The sequence below is a fragment of the Lissotriton vulgaris genome, chromosome 9 (assembly GCF_964263255.1).
Source record: "Lissotriton vulgaris chromosome 9, aLisVul1.2, whole genome shotgun sequence".
Classification (NCBI taxonomy): Eukaryota; Metazoa; Chordata; class Amphibia; order Caudata; family Salamandridae; genus Lissotriton; species Lissotriton vulgaris.
The window spans coordinates 785,620,360-785,637,859 of record NC_141697.1 but is presented as its reverse complement, the minus strand read 5'-3'; the positions used below and the strand labels follow the sequence as shown (position 1 = coordinate 785,637,859).

Below are 17,500 nucleotides of genomic sequence, written 5' to 3'. Positions count from 1 at the left end.
CTCAACAACTTGTAAACCAGGTGCACAGAGCTGGGTGCTCGCCCATGCCGGTTTATCCGACCGTCGAGAGTATAGGAAGTCAGTGACAGTTACAGTGGGACTTCGCAGGCTCGGCGAGGTCGCCGGGATCAGGCAGCAATGGCGTCCGTCGTTGATGCCACGTGGCGCGGGCACCAAACAAACCTTTTCCCCTGCTAGGCCACGGAGGCAATGGGCCGGGCGAGGGCCAGCAGCTTCTCTCCTGGAAGCAAAAGGGCGGTAGGGGGGGGGAGAAGGGTCAATATCAGGCAGTAGTTCACAGCCGGGGTCTTCGATCTCCTCGAGGCACCGTCGCCTTCGTCACCAATTGCAGGCCTCGTCGACCACCAGGTTCGGTCTACGTGGATTCTGTGACTAGGCCGAGCTCCATCCAGCCACTCTCGCTGTCCCCCAGTTCCCGGGCTGGACTCAAAACTCTCCCAGTGCGGTGCAAGTGGGTCCACACTCTGCCGAGTCCAAGGACCAATATGATGTAGGTCTGTGTCGGTTCGAGCAGGACTACGTGTCCGGCCGCTCCCCCTTCCCCTCGCGGCTCCGCGGCGTAGTCAGGGCTCGGCCGAGCGGCGGTCTCGGTGGGTACCACTTGGAAAGTTCACAGGTGTCTCCAGTCGCTCAGGCAGTCGACACTGGCGTCGTTCCTCCAGAGGGGGAAGGAAGAAGAAGGTGTCGTCGGAGTCACCAGGCCTCCTGGGCCCGCGAGCCGCTTCAGGACCATGGAGACGGAGCGGGCGCCATCTTGAGCTCCGCTCCGCTCGCCCTGTGAGTTCTCGTTCACCTCGATCAGGCCTCGCTGCAGGTCTCCAAAGTCGCCCCCCCGGTTCAGCACCCACAGCGCTCAACGATCTGGGGGTCGGGGTGCCCGTGTCGCCCGGGAATCCGGATTAATGGCGGCTCGATCGCGGAGCCGAGCGCTCAGGCGACCTCCACCATCGGCGCTCAAGCCACGCCCCCCTTAGAGTTTGTTCACTTCTTTTCAATCAATAATCAAAAAAAGAGTGTCTGCAGGAAAGGCTAAGCCGTTCTAGGGAGCACAAAAACAACCACACTGGGATGTTGAAGAAAGCCCTCACTCACCACCTAGTGATGACATGCTTCATCATCGGGCCCCACCAAAGAGACCAAGTGTCTCTTTGGTGTGCTGCAACGCCAGGATTACTGCGGAGCGGGATAGTGAGTTCAGGGCGTGTTGAGTGCGTATTTAGACTAGTGAGTGGTGGGGGTTTTAAAATAGTCAGTAGTGTATCTGAGGTAATAATTTTATTAAATGATCACTAAAGACAGAGATATTAAAATATGTGAGGAAACAGTCCACTTTAATTGAGTGGTGGGTTCCTATAAGTTAGTCGACATGTTTCTTGCCATCGAAACGGTGTTAATTTACCCGGCAATTCATCAGGACTGTGTGTGGTAAACCCTGGCGGTATGGGCACGCTAAGGCCCACCCTTACCTAGGGGCGTGAGAGTGAAAATTAAATAAATGTGAAAAAAGTGCAAAAAAATTAGGAATGAATGAACTATTCCTAATTACTCCTGGTTTAGGAGGCTTCTACTTATCGTTTCTGCACCTGGAAGGTAAGAGGACAGAGACACACAAGTAGGACAGAACAAACACTTAGAATTCATTCTGGTTGTTACTGGTTGTTACTGTAAATATTGTGCTCCAAAAGTGATAGTCATTCTAGCTGTGGTTGAATAGCGCTATGGTTAACACCACCTATTAGCCCCGGGTTCGGATGAACTAGGAGAAGTGCGGTGTACTATTGGTGGTAAGGACTAGCAGTGACTATGGAATAAAAAGGTGAAAATCTTCATAGAAGATCGTCAGCTCAGCGATCAATATAGATGTCATAATGAGATCGCAATCAAGTTAAAATGTCTCACTTTATAGGTGTTGGGAATAAACACCACGGGTCTCAGGAGGGGGGTGGAGGCGTATTCGGCACACCCTATAAAATGGCAAAACGAAGGGAGAAAGAAAATGGCATAAATGCAATGTAATGCCCATTGGTAAAACGAAGCGCGATCTGTACTTAGCTCACTAATGGTAGATGGTCTCCACTTACGCCCTTGACGCTCAGCACCCTCAGTCTACCTACGTCGCCCTCGAACCGGACCCCGACGATGATGAAGTGGGCTTGGTTCATTGTTTAAAAGCAAAGTAGCGAGGCGGTGATTGCTTCCGGGTGGGCGTGGTAACGTGACAGAGCACGTCGTCAGACGCGTGTTACCAATTGGAGCGCTCATGAGGCAATGACGTTTGGTCACAAGGGGTGTTGGTTGCTTAGTGACTTTGGTAAACAATCTTTGCGCTAAACGAGGAAGTGCTTTTTAAGACTAAAGCGGCAAATATGGGAGGCAATGACGTATGGTCACGAGGGGTGTTGGTTGCTTAGTGACTTAGGTAAACAGTCTTCGCGCTAAACACGAAAATGTTTTTTAAGACTATAGCGGCAAATATGGGATCTCGCTTAATAGTGCCTTCGTTTAGGATACCTAATAACAGATGGTAAATAGAAGACTCCAAGTAGGGAAATCATGGTATCCCTGTTGCAATAAGGAAAGCAGCCATAAGGTTATGGTAGCAAAGGGATATTACCATAGATATAGAACCCAAACTACCGCCAGTATTGTGTGATGGGCTTACATTGTAAAGAGCCTATAGATAAAATGTTCGTATTGATTCATAGCATGTCAGAATTTGATTGACTCAATTCAGGTTCACTTCATCACAGTATTCCAGGGAATATCATCGTTAAGACCTATAAGGTGGGTACCCAGCCTGTATACCCACCTTTGTTCTTTCTCAAAAAGAAGGTTAGGGATGTTCATTGCGCCAATCACATGCTCGATGACAGTCCATCGCATGTCATTGGGAGTGTGGTTCTGTTCCAAGAAATGGCGGCTCATTTTGGTGGTCATTTTCTTACACCTGATGTTGGAGCGGTGTTCACCTATCCTTTGCTTAACTTTGCGGGTCGTCATGCCTACATAACGTAGGTCACAGGAACAGGTGATCAGGTAAATGACGTTTTGGGTGTTGCAATTCGTGTGACCTTTCTGTGTCCATACTTTGCCTGGCTCTAGCTCAAGAGTTTTGGTGTGTGTCGTGAGGTGACACACACTACAGTTTGCACAGGGGAAGTGTCCAGTAATTCTTGGTAAACCCCAAGTGTCTGTGATCGATCTCTCTATGGTAGGTGCTTCAATTCTGGGTCGAGTATGCACGAGGGTGTCCCTCAAGCTGCGTTTTTTCTTAAAAGAGAACAATGGTTTCTCCCAATCTGTTTTTATACTGGACACGATGCGCCAATTTTTATTGATTAATTTCTTCATGTGGTTGGACATTGTGCTGTATGTGGTTACGCAGGTCAGTGGTATGGTTTTATTGTCTGTAACCCTGTCTTCAAGGAGAGATTAATTATTACCTCAGATACACTACTGACTATTTTAAAACCCCACCACTCACTAGTCTAAATACGCACTCAACACGCCCTGAACTCACTATCCCGCTCCGCAGTAATCCTGGCGTTGCAGCACACCAAAGAGACACTCGGTCTCTTTGGTGGGGCCCGATGATGAAGCATGTCATCACTAGGTGGTGAGTGAGGGCTTTCTTCAACATCCCAGTGTGGTTGTTTTTGTGCTCCCTAGAACGGCTTAGCCTTTCCTGCAGACACTCTTTTTTTGATTATTGATTACTGACCGGGGAACAAGAGTGTCAATCTACTCCCCCTACCTCTCTCCTTGTTACTCACTTCTTTTCAATGTCAGCAGTTTGACATGAAGGGTTCACATGCAGAATGATCGTCCCATTTCATATATATTGCAGAGCTGAATACATAGCAAAATTTTGATTAGGCTCCGTATAACATGTACTGTAATACAAGAAGCTGTGTACTATATTATATGCTATGTAATATTCAAATTTACAATAAATAGCTTTAAAAGAAACTATATATTGCAGAGCCACGTTCCTTGACTCATGTTCTCCCACCTTCTCAGTAAGCCTGTCAAACGTTCCTTCCATCCTAGACAGTTTTCTGAGCATCTCATGCAGCAGTGGGAAGATGAGGTGGGCCAAAATGGGTTATTTCCTAGGTCGAGTTGTTTGATCCTTTTGCTTACCATAGATAATTGATCAAACGCTGCTGCTGTACGTTTTTACTTGCTTCTGCCTATAGACCTTCTACAGCTGATAGACGTTAATAGTCAAAATATGAATTCCATCATGACATTGAAGTGGCGGCACTCAGTTTGTATTTTGCACTTGTGCCCGACTTTTAGGTTATATGCCAAGTGACCCCACTGCCTGCCAAGAGACTCACTCCCAACCTAACTCTGCTGACTTTACATCTGATGCACAGATCACCCAGCATCTTATTCATTCACTTCTTTTTTGGCACAGAGCTCTAGCATCTTTCCATGCACTCCCTGTGGCTTCACTGTATTGCATGATCCTGCATGAGCAGAATATCCAGACTTCTGTCTCTCTCATTACTTGTGTAGACCAGTCCCTTGCTCACACAAGAGTGGATGGTCAGAGATGATCATCTGTATTATCTTTTCTTTCACCATACTTTCCTTCTTTGCATGTTACACACCCGAGCGAAAGATACCTACACTTTACTGCCGCCACCCAACCGTAGATCATTAGATATCAACCCTTCCAAAGAGTTTCTCCTTTGTGTTATTGAGAAGTGTCCAACTTGAAAATAAACAAATGTTTGTAGCATCCTTCTTATCATTGCCCTTTATTTAGCGCTACTGCGTTAATGTGCTCTAGTCTACAAATGCTGAACCTTTACTGTTTTTCTCACCTTGCAGGATAAAATTGATCCACTGACACTGAAGGAGATGCTGGAAGGAATCCGGTAGGAGCCTGTAAATGTGATGATCAGATAATGCCTTTTAATATTTCATGTATTTTGCATCAAATTTTACTAAAGTCCCAGGCCAATTAACAGTAGTGTCTATTTTTCTGATTAGGTCACACATACAATGTAGATATTCACAGAAATGCCATAATTAGTTTGAAATGTTATCAAAACATCCATTAACAATTCAGAATTCCTTTATTTTTTTGCAATGGAGAATACATTTTGGTTGAGAGGTGCATGGATCTCTGCATCACAATTTTTCTGACGCACCTCAGACTGATCCTGACGCCTTGATTTTACATGTTTACTTGTTGGTGGATCACTGCATCTACAATCCATCTCAAGTTACCTGCAGCAAAATTATCTGTCCAACTAATCCTTAATACTATACATGATATCTAAAGGTGTCACAGAAATTGTTGTTGGAATGCAGTTGTCAGTGGTGACTATGTCGCTTCAAATGTGTATGTTTTTTGTCTTTCTTTGCAGAGGTAAAGCTGAAATCCCACTGTCTGTACGATCTTTACGGTGAGCATTGTTTTAGTTGTTCTCCAATTTTCTTATTTAATATGAAGGATACAACTTAGTCTACGATTTAGTGCCTCATATTGTATGTGACAGGTCATGGCTACCACATGAATAACATCTTGTTGCCTCACTTTTTGGTGTTTAGCCACGGCCTTTAAATGTGATTATCAATGAGGTTCCCCATGGCATTGTCAAGTTCCCTACACCCAGGGCACACCCATCTAGGGTATGTGTCCCACCAATCTGCCTCCCGCTGCCTCCCAGAGCACTAGATACTTGTTACTTGTTGGCATTAAAAACAAAATGGCTGGGAGCAACTCTCAGTGACATCGGGCTATGACCTTACCCCAAAAGCGGCACGACCATAGAGTTTTTTTGCTCCTCCACCCCACAGAAGGAGAATAGCAGCACTATTTGGGCTCTGGGTTAGCTGAAAATTATGGAACACTAGGAACCCTGGGCATTTCTGAAACCTAGAGACCCAGACAAAGTCAGGAAGTTGTAGCTTGCTACTTTTTTCCCCCTGAAATCCATGCAAACATCAAACTTTGGCTATAATCACACATTTTCCTCACATTTGTGTGAGGGAAAGTACTGGAATCTGTGGGGATAGTCAAACCTCCTACCAACCAGTAGTCCCACAATTATAGTGATTAAAAATCATAACCCACTTGTGTGGCTCAGCCTAGTGCCCACAAAAGTAACAGATGAAAACTATGACCATACAAAGTCAATATGGCCTTCTGGTTACCCTTATTTGGTTTGTTCCTGTCATGGGTGCGAGGCCCAGCCACTCAAGTAGGGTACCATTTTTATCTGGAGAAGTGTGGGAATGGGAGTCCTGGGAATTTTATGGATCCCCACAGATTCCACAACGTTTCCTCCTCTCACTCAAAACAGTGGACACTGTCTTATAAACTTTCGGCCACTGATCCCACAGATAACAATGACAACCAACTCCTTGTATTGATGTGGGTTTCTCACTTCCAGACAGGGACTGTTCAGTTCAAGAATGTAAGCTCTGCATGAATAACCCAGAGCTACAACTTTTTGCTGGAACTGAACTCATGTCCTTTTCTTCTATGGAGAAAATATATCTTCACAGAAAATGCTCCAACCATGTTCATTAGAATTAAGTGGCCCGAACAAAATCTCACACGTTGTATTAACTGGCTATTTAGAAATGGAACTGTGGATTCTGAATACCATCTTTCCTTGGATTTTTCACCTAGATGCAGGATGCAATACTCAAGCGGATTATACTATATTTGTTCTGAATGCATGTAAAACCTGATAATTCTACACTCACTCTTCAGCAAGTTTCCCACATCAACGTGATTGCAATGCAGAAAAGTTATTTATGTCCCACGTGCATGTCTCGTCTCTGACTGCCAGGAGAAAATTCCTAAGTGATTGATCTGGAAAATTTCTCTATGTCTTTCCTCCAGCTCCTCTAATGCATACGACTCTTAAAAAAATGACATATTCTATCTACCTGGAGATGTGGAGAGGATACTCCTAGTCCTATTCTGTATAGACAAATGCGGTGGTTGTTCTAGTTTCTGTTCTTCCGCAGTAACCACTCGTAGCTTCATCAACTTCTACATCTCATTCAGCCTGCCACTGTGAAATCTATAGCCTGGTTCTTGAAAATCTAGGTAATGCACAACAGGCAATGCCGAAATCAAATGTCAAAGACACCACAAGGCGCCAGTATAGGGGCAAAAGGCTTTGGTTTTGTCACCTGGTTTGTCTGCATTCATTTAACCATTTACAGGCATTCTTTTTTTTTTTTTTTGTGAAAACGTTTATTTAACATTTGCCATCAAATACAGACAAGGGCCTACAACCCCCAGGGCTGGCCGCTAAGCATTTCAGTACGTTGTTACATTCCAACTTCAAACCCGCCTCCCTGGGGAGCATAGGGACTCCATCCACAAAGCGCATCGGATGCAAAGGCAGTTCAACTCGGAAACAGGATAGAAGGTTTTCATTTTACAATAATAAGTAGAAAGGATCAGGTGTCGTACAGTGTCTCGGATCACAAAGGGGGGCGAGCAAAAGAACAACGTGTCCAAAATAAGCTCGCTATCATGTAAGTCAACGGCGTTAAGACAGACGACATCAGGATAAACTGGCACATTATTATTCGTCTACGCCATCATTATTGTCCGCCCCATAGCACCAAAACCTCAGAAAAGTCAAGGTACAGATGTAGAAACAAGGATGTAAGGAAAGCCGAACCCACTACACTAACCCGGAAAAGGAAAAAGAAGAAAAGACAAGGGAAGAGAAGGAAGAAAAGAGGCCATAGAACAAAAATAAAAACAAACACCCATCCCCACACCCCCCCACCCTGCACCCCTGCTGATGACTACGGCCACCCCCCTCGCAGCGTGCCTGTCGCCTAGTAATCAGAACCCGAAATATAGAAGAAAGGGAAGAAAGGAAAAGACAAAGAACCCCACTCGGTGAGGGAAATCGGAGGAGGGCATATTTCTACGGACTCCCGGTCTCCTTCCCCCGTCGTAGCCAGCCCCGCCCCGGACTCCGTTAGGTCAATAAAACAATCCCGGTTAACATAGTGCCACAATGAGGGACCCAGATAAAAATCTCAACCCTGGCCCCTTCGATCAAATTCACTGAAGTCGTCAATTAAGGAAAGCTCTTTCCACAAAATACCGCAAAAGTCTGCAGAACAGGAGTACACAGATGAGAAAAGACCGGCAGGTCCCAATGTAGATGGCTGGTACCAATGTTGCTCCTCCCTGCCTCCGAAGCCAAGCTGTACACCATCCGCCATCTTGAAAGACCGACAGGGGAGGGGAGTCGACACGGTCCGAAACAGCAAACGATAGAAAGTAGAAGGTTCCAAAATGGGGACAACATGTAAATGTTCCGAGGGATACACAATCGGGGGTTCCACCGGTTCCATTGGGTGACCAGGCACAGTACAGTCAAGTAGATCCACTACAATAGGGGCAAGCCCTGCTTCCAGCGCCGGGTCAAAATACGTCTCCGAAACATCTATTGAAAGGCGGGCTGGCTGCCGGGTCGTGGGTGTCGAGTCAGGATCCGGTCTCAGGCCTGTGAGTCCATCCAACGCAGACAACAAACTGCAAGTCTGGACTTCAATAGTCCCCTTAAGTGCCATGAGTGCCTCCAGCACCGTTCGCAGTGACGGGCCAGTTCGAGCCTGCTCCGCTAGATGCCTTTCGTCCTCCAACATGGTGGTCCCCACGGAGAGGCGCCTTCTCCGGGGCAAAATTAGGCGGAGCAGGAGTAAGCCATGAGGGACAGACGGTTAGCGAGCAGTAGTACGCAGCGAGGCACCGACCCGGGGGAATCGGCGATGTGAATGCCGAACCCCCGGCCAGGGACCCCCGCGACACAGCACCGTGCGTCACTCGTCACGTCACCTACTGTAGGGCACCAGGCCGCTGATGATATCAGAGCAATAAAAAAAAAAAGTCTGAGTGTTCCAGAGACCGGACCCAACCACATTCAGCAGTCCGTTGTTATTCAACTCGGACCCGGCAGAACCAGCAGTCGAGGCCCCGGCTTCCCTGCTGGGTTAGGCCTCAATGCGACCATCGACGTAGCTCCGCTCCACAACGGCGGAGAAACTCCGGGATTGCACCACTGGAATGCGGGTCGGATCACACACACGGATCCGGTGCGGGTAATCAGGATAAGCAACAGGATAATAGAGCGAAGGACGGAGGTCGGCGGAGCCGGGAGACTATGCGGCCATCTTGGTTGGTGTCGTAGCTCCTCCTACAGGCATTCTTATATGATTCACTTCCCTTTCAAGATTCATCTGACTGGTTCAGGGATCATAGATAAAGCTTGCAAACATTACCTTTGTTTTCCCTCCTGATTTTAATAGACCCAGAGACATTTTTTATTTGGAAACAGGTGGGTAGAAGACACTTTAAGAGCCTTCTGTTGTATCTAAATTCTTCACTTATATCAGTCTGACTTGCTACGGCCATCTCAACTTTGTCCCTGCCATATTGTTGTACAAATCAGTTGAGTGTATGGGATGTTGTGACATTTTTTCTTCTTTACCGGGAAAACTTTCTTGGTTGCTACTGCCTCAGTAAGAAACACAATGAGCGTCAAGCAAACATCTTGTAGAAGGCATATTTTGTTTTTCATAAAGAAAAAAATAGTACTAAGAATAGTCCCCTCTTTTATTAATAATATTGTGATAGAATTTCATCTTAACCAATAAGTAACTCTTCTGGCTATTCAACCAAGACTTGTGCCCTCAATTGAGGAAACACCACACAATTCGAATATTTCTAGGGCTTCTTTTTAATTTACAAATACTGGTGCTTTTTCTACATTGGCCCTCTTTTATCACTTATGCTGCACTTATCCCAGACAGCAAAGGCAACTGTTGCATCAAAGATTGTTCCACTCTTCTCTTAAGCTCACCACACAAAGTGTGTTCTGACACCTCTGAATCCTCATTCCACTAGACCTATGGCACCATTAGAAGCTTTCCTGAAGCATATGCCCATTGCTGCACTATTTTGGGTTTGTTGGGTCCCTACTTGGGTTGTCCTTAATGCACTTAGCAAGCATTAATCACTAGATACATCTGTTTTCTCAAAGCTGCAGCCTTTGACTAGGCGATTCGCTAAAACTGTTTCCTGTCTTCCTACATTTTTGTGCAGTACAATCACGTTCACAGCCAATGGGAAGGCAACTATAACCAGAACTACACAGTAGGTAAAACATTTCCATGGGGATTTCAGTACTCTTTGTTGCTCTTACTTTTTCACAACCAGCATCCTCCCTTGGTAAGTATAAAGAGAGCTTCTACTAATGACAGAAATGCTGGTGGTCAAGAAGTTTGTCCTGTGTCTCTAGATAAGACTTCTAAAAAGACAGCATCTTCCAGCCAACATTCTTCCATCCCTGTGGTGTAGGTGGAGTCCAGATGCTGGACAATCCTCACCGTAGTACATGCATTTGCACCAGGACTCCAGAAAGATGATGGGCCACTGCATCTGATTTATGATTTTTTGTGCTATTTACAAGCTGGGATGACTGCAGAACTCTTGCCTTTGAATATTTTGTACTTCAAAAAACAAGACCTGGCTATAAGAAACACATGATAATTTTAAACCATTTCTGCCCAATGAATATCCTGTTTAACTCTTTGGTGAAACTATGCTTGCTTATCTAGTCATGTCCACCCGCAGGTGTTTTGTTAATATTAAAAACTCATCAACCACCCAGTGCAGATCACGAGCCCATCAGCCAATGGTCTCCCAATAGGCTAACAAACTGTAACTAAAAAGTGTAACTGAAAAATGTGAGGTTGGTCAGGAAGTGCCTAATGTAAGCACCATCCAGTGAGCTTCTGGTTGGTGCTCACCAGTTTGCTCACTCTGTCATCATCAGCAGTTTATTGACCGAAAAAATAAAGTGACCTAACTCTTAAAGTAATGTAAAAAATAAAAAAATTAAAGAGTGAGGTGTATAAGTGAAGTACAGACGAGCAGCATGTACGTTTGTTAGAACTTTCTTTAAAGCACTTGTTATCTCCTCAAATTGGCCACAGGTGCATTGTGTATATAGTACTTTTTTCCATCGCATTTGGTTGGGAGAAAACTTTAACCTCAAAAAACCTTTCCCAAAGGCATTCCTTTCTTTATTTAAAGAACACTAAAACTGAAATGATTTACAGAAAGAAAAGCAGCTTTCATGCATCATAACAGGTTTATTCTGACCCTGAGATTTCTGCAGGCACCAAAACTGCCCCCCAGGATATACTATTATCATATGGGTGGGGTTTTACGCTAGAACATTTTTTCTGTAGTAGGGGATCTCTGTGTATAGTCATAATCTAGTGAATAGTCCCGCCCATGTGCGTGGACCCCGGAGCAATCAAAAATAATCTCTTAAGCGGTCTTCTTTGCAGTCCTGTTTAGACACTTAAGAGAAAATCAAAGACAAATAATGCAGCCTATAATACAAGGCTACACTGGCCAGTACTTCAACTTCAAGTGAAAAGGATAGCCAAATAAAATCAAATTTTACACATACTGCCAAGTTTCACCCAAAGAGAAACTTCCCTTCACCAAAATCCTTGAAATGATAGAGAGGAAGGGTTGGACAGACAAGCCCCCATAGGCTGCCATTATGTGTCTGAAAATGGATACCGTGCCTTTATGGAACTCTCCAGAGACCCTCGGTATCCCAGGATGAACAGCAAAAGTCCTTTTACTTTCAGTTCTTTTTTCCGTCTCCTGCTAGCAGGACCTTGGAGCGTTGAGCTCTCCCTTTTTTGGGTAGTTCTTCATTTTTTTGGCACTTTTCCAGTGTTTTGAGTGTTTCACTCGACGTCTGTCGAAAATGCCAGCTTTATTCGACAAGTGCCCTGTGTGTGGTAGGAAGAAGGCTAAATCTGACCCACACAGAGTATGCATACTCTGTCTCCCTTCCACCCATGTCCCTGATTCCTGTGATATCTTTCACTATTTCTCCAGGAGAACCCTGCGTGACGGGAAGAAGATTCGTCTCCAAGGCCTGGAGCAGAGGAGACATGAAGAACCAGGTGGGACTTCTGGACATGGGGGGACTCTATCATCATCATCCTCTGCCCGTGCCTTGGCCTCTGGGGGGCTCCCCAGTCAAGAAAAGGCCCAGAAAAGGCACAGATCCCATTCGACGTCGATAGTTTCGACGTCGGGGTCGAAAGGTATGACCACCATCTACTCTCCGTCGACCCAGGGCTCTGGGTCCAAGCGGTGTCGCCGCTCAACGTCGACAGGCAGGACGTCGAGACCTCGGACGAGGTCGACGTCGAGGACTTCACCAGCGTCGACACACCATCAACGTCGAGATGGGTCAAGGAGGCGACGACGTTCGCCGTTGAGGCTGGTAACCGTTCGCCGTCATAGTCGACACAACGGTCGACGTCGAGAAGAGGCAAGTCGACGTAGAAGAGAAGACGTTCGACGTCGAGGAGTGCATCGACGTCTAGAAGATCGACGTCGAGGAGTAGAAATTCGAAGAGGTCGACGTCGAGGAAGGAAAAATCGACGTTGAGGAGATGTTCAAGGACCAGGACAGTGTCCCAGGCCTCAGTTGTTAGTCTGTCATCTTCATCGGTGAGCTCCCGGTCGCAGTGGAACCGGTGCTCGTCCAAGAAGAGGTCTGCCTCCAGAACATCTTCTTTGAGGCCTTCTCAGAAGAAGAGGAGAGTGGTGAGGTCACGGGATTTGGAGTATTCACAGACCTACTCACCTTCTAGGCCCAGGACGCCTACACCTCCACCGCTGCCTCCGAGGCTGCCTCCTCCGCGGCTTCCTCCTCCTCCAGCGTCAATTCCTCCTCGTCCTCCACTACCGCCCCTGCCTCCTCTTCCACCGCCTCCCCGATCTCCACCACCTCGGCCTGAGGTTCCGGCTCCTATGCTTCCGCCTCCTCTAAGACCGGCTGCTCCGGCGAAGCCCAGGAGATCTAGATGGAGGTCTAGAGGAAGGGATCGCACTCACAGTAGACACTGCTCCTCCACAAGGTCTCGTCACCGCCATGAGAGAGACAGGTTGCGGTCCCGGTACACGGGCTCCTCGAGTGACCAGGAGTATTCTCCAAACATCGGATTCCCCTCCTAAGAGGGTGTCACCTGTGAACAACATCGTGACGTTTCAGGAGGTGCTGGTGAGGGGGGCAGCGAAGTTAGGGATCACATTGACGGTACCCACACCATCTACCTCTGTGATCTTTGAGACTTTGCACAAACGGAATCTGTCTCGCCCGTTGTTGCCCTTGGCGCCAGGACTAGAGGAACCTGCCATGGAGCTGTTTTTAACCCCGGCTTCGTTGAAGTCGACTGCATTTCGGCTGCAAAAGAAGTACAGGCCCCCGGATTCTGATCCGGCGTTCTTGAGGTCAGATCCTGTACCGGATTCTGTCATCGTGACAGCAGCGAAGAAACAGTATGCTACTGCTCTGTCTTTTACGGTGCCTCCGGACAAGGAGAGCCATCAGATGGATTCAGCCGGACGGAAGGTTTGCGGCACGGCTGCCACATCAATGAAAGCGGCGAGTGCCTCGGCGCTCTTAGGTCACTATGTCCGCGCTTTATAGGAATCTCTGCAACAGTTTATCGAGCTGCTTCCGAGGGATAGGAGGGAAGGCTTCCAGGAGATATTGAACGAGGGCATGATGGTCTCATATCAGGTCTGCGGCGGACGCCTCTCTCCTGGCAGCTCATGGTTATTGCCATGGCATTAATTTAAGACGCCGTTCCTAGTTGCGTCTTGTTGGACCTGGCCCTTTTTGGCAGGTTCACCCCGAAACTTTTTGCTTTTTCCTAGCCTGTTTCTGTGACCTGGTGTTGGTGATTTTAGGCCTCTGTGCACTTTTTCACTGTGGTACAGTGTAAAGTGCGTGAGCTCTGTGTGTGTGTGGTGATAGTGACCTGCCCTCCCATAGGAATGAATGGAGAATATGTATGCCCATGGTAGGACAGGATGTAGAAGAAAAGCATGCCCATGGTAGTTCCTGATGTGTGGGGAGTGCAGGGTCGAGTTTGGTATGTGCGAACTCGTGAGATTGAATGCTGCGCAATGATGTATGTGGCATGAATGTGTTCTAGAAGTTGGCATATTTGTGTAATTTGTGTCTGGCGTGTGATTGGCTGGAGCTGGCTGGTGAGCCTGGCTCCAAGAGTCTGGGTGGGTCTGCCCCGGTGGTGAATGGAGTGATTAGCATGCTGATGTGAGGAAGGGGTACACCTGGGACCTGAATAGGGCTGGGTTTTCCCTCCACAATGCTGGCTCCACCCCTTGTGGTGCGACTGATGTCTCGGCCCGAGCCGCGCTGAGAACCGGCCACCGTGCGAGAGTTGCTGCCGGGCCGCTGCCTAGTGCGACCCGGAAGTATTATGTCTGCTAGGAGGGCGGGCCTGCCCCGGCCGGAAGTGGAGTGCCGGCAGAGCCTTGCCGGCTCGTCATGCAAGCCCCGGGTCCCAGGAGGGGGCTCGGGTGAAGAGGGGAAGTGGCGGCAGAGACCTCCATGACAGCGCAGGGCTCCCATGATGGAGGAGAGAGCCCCGCGTCGTGCTGATCAAGGCGGCCCTCGAGCCCGCCTTCCGCCGCTGCCTGGACCGGAGCTGGCCAACGAGGAGTCCCTCCCCCAGAAAGGAGCCAGGTGAGTGAGGGCTGGGAAGAAGGGGGGGGCAGGGCTGCATCCTTGCCCGAGTGGGCCCTGCCAGATAGGGGGCCCGTTCCACCGAAGAAGCACACAGTTGGGTAAAGGGCCAGTGAGGGCCCCATGTAAGTCAGAGCGGCCCCGATGGCAGCGGTCCGCTCCAACCTATGGGAGCATGGTCCTTTAAAGGCCCCGTGGAGGTCCCGGCAGATTCCTTGAGCGGCCCCACTTGATAGCGGGTCGCTCAGACAAAAGGTGGCATTTGAGAGGAGCCCTGAGAGGCTCTTGAGGGCATAGTTTACTTTGAGTCCCCCGAGAGGGACTCCGACGATTTGGGGGCATTTCTGTGATCTCGAGCCCCCAGAGGGGGGGGCTCCAACGACGGGGCCATATTTGTTTTAAGAGCCTGGCCATCTGGCTCCTTAAGGCATGTTTGCCTTAAGGAGCCAGATGGCTCCACCGCTCCAAGTTGTTCCCAGATCTGGGGGGCCAGAGTATAGTAAGAGCCTAGGTGTTTCCCTCGCCCCCAATATTTCCCAGAGCCTGTGTGGCTCCTACATTTTGGCATAGTTCTGTTCTAGGGTCAGTGAGGACCCTGTCGCAGTTTTGTCTCCAGCTGCCCAGCAATTAGTGGGCAGCTGCACCGTTTAGGCGCAATTTGAGAGAGAGAGTCCCTGAGTGGGACGGAGATGGCACAGTGGTGCCAGGCCTTCTACAGCTGCGCAGCACTTAGTGCCAGCTGCAACGTTTAGGCCCTTGTGATTTGTCCTCAGCTACCCAGCAGTTAGTGGGCAGCTGCAACGTTTAGGTTTGCGCTGGTTGCGCACCCCTGACTGGCGCTGCGATGGCAGCGCGCCCTGACATTCTGGACACAGGGCTTTTTGAGTCCCTTTCTTGAGATGGCCAGTTGGCCAAGGGGGCTGGTATGTGATTTCTGCGCAAAATTATTTTACTATGTTTATAATGGTAATTGCCTAATGTGATTTTCGCGCAATGTGATGTTACTGTGATTGTGAGGTTACTTTACCTGTGTAGGTGTATGTTAGTGAGAGTTTACTTCACTGTGAGTCACGCCCCTAAATGTGAGTTATGCTTAGGGGGAGAGTCTAATGTGTTAAGACTAGTGAGGAGATTGCCTACTGTATTTTTACCGGTTAGGTCAAAATGTGAGTTATGCGTAATGTGCTATGCCATTATGCCTGTGACACCTCTGAATGTGGTTTTATGAATTATGTGTCTTACCTACTTCTTTGAATGTTTCTATGCTTCATGTGTAATGCTTCTGACCTATACCCCTAAATGTATTTTATTCTTAGGTGATTGTGTTTTGCCTAGTATAGTTTATACTAGAGAGGTTATGTGTCCATGCATGATCTAGGCCTATGGTTATTAGTATTGCGTAGTGTGTATCTACCTGTTACCAGTGGTTACTGGGTGTGATCTCTTATTGTTATTTTGTGCTACACTTATTGTAAATTCTAGAAGTGCTGATTCTGACAGTGGCCCATGTGGCCCTGTCCTGGTGTAAATAATCCCTTGTGAATATTGCCCGTGCAAGTTGGCACAATGTATATTGTGTGATTACTATCTGATGTGTTTTGACATTACAAAAGTTATTTTTATATAACCTTGTGTGGAGTTCCTTGCGTGGAGTTCCTTTTGTGGTGTGCCTAGGATGTTGTTGCTGTTGTGTGCGTGCGCGAATGCTTTGCACATTGCCTCCGGGATAAGCCTGTCTGGTCGTGCCAAGCTACCAAGGGGGTGAGCAAGGGTTATCTTGGCGTGTGACTCCCTTGCCCTGACGAGAATGGTGGTATCTGCCTGGCTTTGGCGTAAGCCTTAGCCAACCAGAAATGCCAGTTCTAACACGCCTTACCTCTCTCAAATCGGAGGCGCAGCAGAGAGTTGCAAATTTGCTGTTCTCTGGTTCGACGCTCTTCGGGACGCATGCGGATGAGGAGATGTCCCGCATGAAGGCAGAAGTAGAGACATTGAAGGCCGTTGGTTTGGAGAAACCACTAAAGCCCCTGCCTCCTCTTCCACCGCCTCCCCGATCTCCACCACCTCGGCCTGAGGTTCCGGCTCCTATGCTTCCGCCTCCTCTAAGACCGGTTGCTCCGGCGAAGCCCAGGAGATCTAGATCGAGGTCTAGAGGAAGGGATCGCACTCACAGTAGACACTGCTCCTCCACAAGGTCTCGTCACCGCCATCAGAGAGACAGGTCGCGGTCCCAGTACACGGGCTCCTCGAGTGACCGGGAGTATTCTCCAAACATTATCGGATTCCCCTCCTAAGAGGGTGTCACCTGTGAACAACATCGTGACGTTTCAGGAGGTGCTGCTGAGGGGGGCAGCGAAGTTAGGGATCACATTGACAGTACCCACACCATCTACCTCTGTGATCTTTGAGACTTTGCACAAACGGCATCTGTCTCGCCCGTTGTTGCCCTTGGCGCCAGGACTAGAGGAACCTGCCATGGAGCTGTTTTTAACCCCGGCTTCGTTGAAGTCGACTGCATTTCGGCTGCAAAAGAAGTACAGGCCCCCGGATTCTGATCCGGCGTTTTTGAGGTCAGATCCTGTACCGGATTCTGTCATCGTGACAGCAGCGAAGAAACAGTATGCTACTGCTCTGTCTTTTACGGTGCATCCGGACAAGGAGAGCCGTCGGATGGATTCAGCCGGACGGAAGGTTTGCGGCACGGCTGCCACATCAATGAAAGCGGCGAGTGCCTCGGCGCTCTTGGGTCACTATGTCCGCGCTTTATAGGAATCTCTGCAACAGTTTATCGAGCTGCTTCCGAGGGATAGGAGGGAAGGATTCCAGGAGATATTGAACGAGGGCATGATGGTCTCATATCAGGTCATCAGGCCAATTCT

General features: G+C 48.2%; 1 protein-coding gene across 1 annotated transcript in view; it reads left to right on the top strand.

The window, feature by feature from the left end:
• The window catches only part of BBS1 (Bardet-Biedl syndrome 1), a 591,426-nt gene that overhangs the window by 58,253 nt on the left and 515,673 nt on the right, over positions 1–17,500 (top strand). The window contains exons 5-6 of the mRNA XM_086938512.1: positions 4,864–4,910; positions 5,406–5,444. Coding sequence (XP_086794638.1) covers positions 4,864–4,910; positions 5,406–5,444 — 86 coding nt within the window. The remainder of the gene's footprint in view (positions 1–4,863; positions 4,911–5,405; positions 5,445–17,500) is intronic.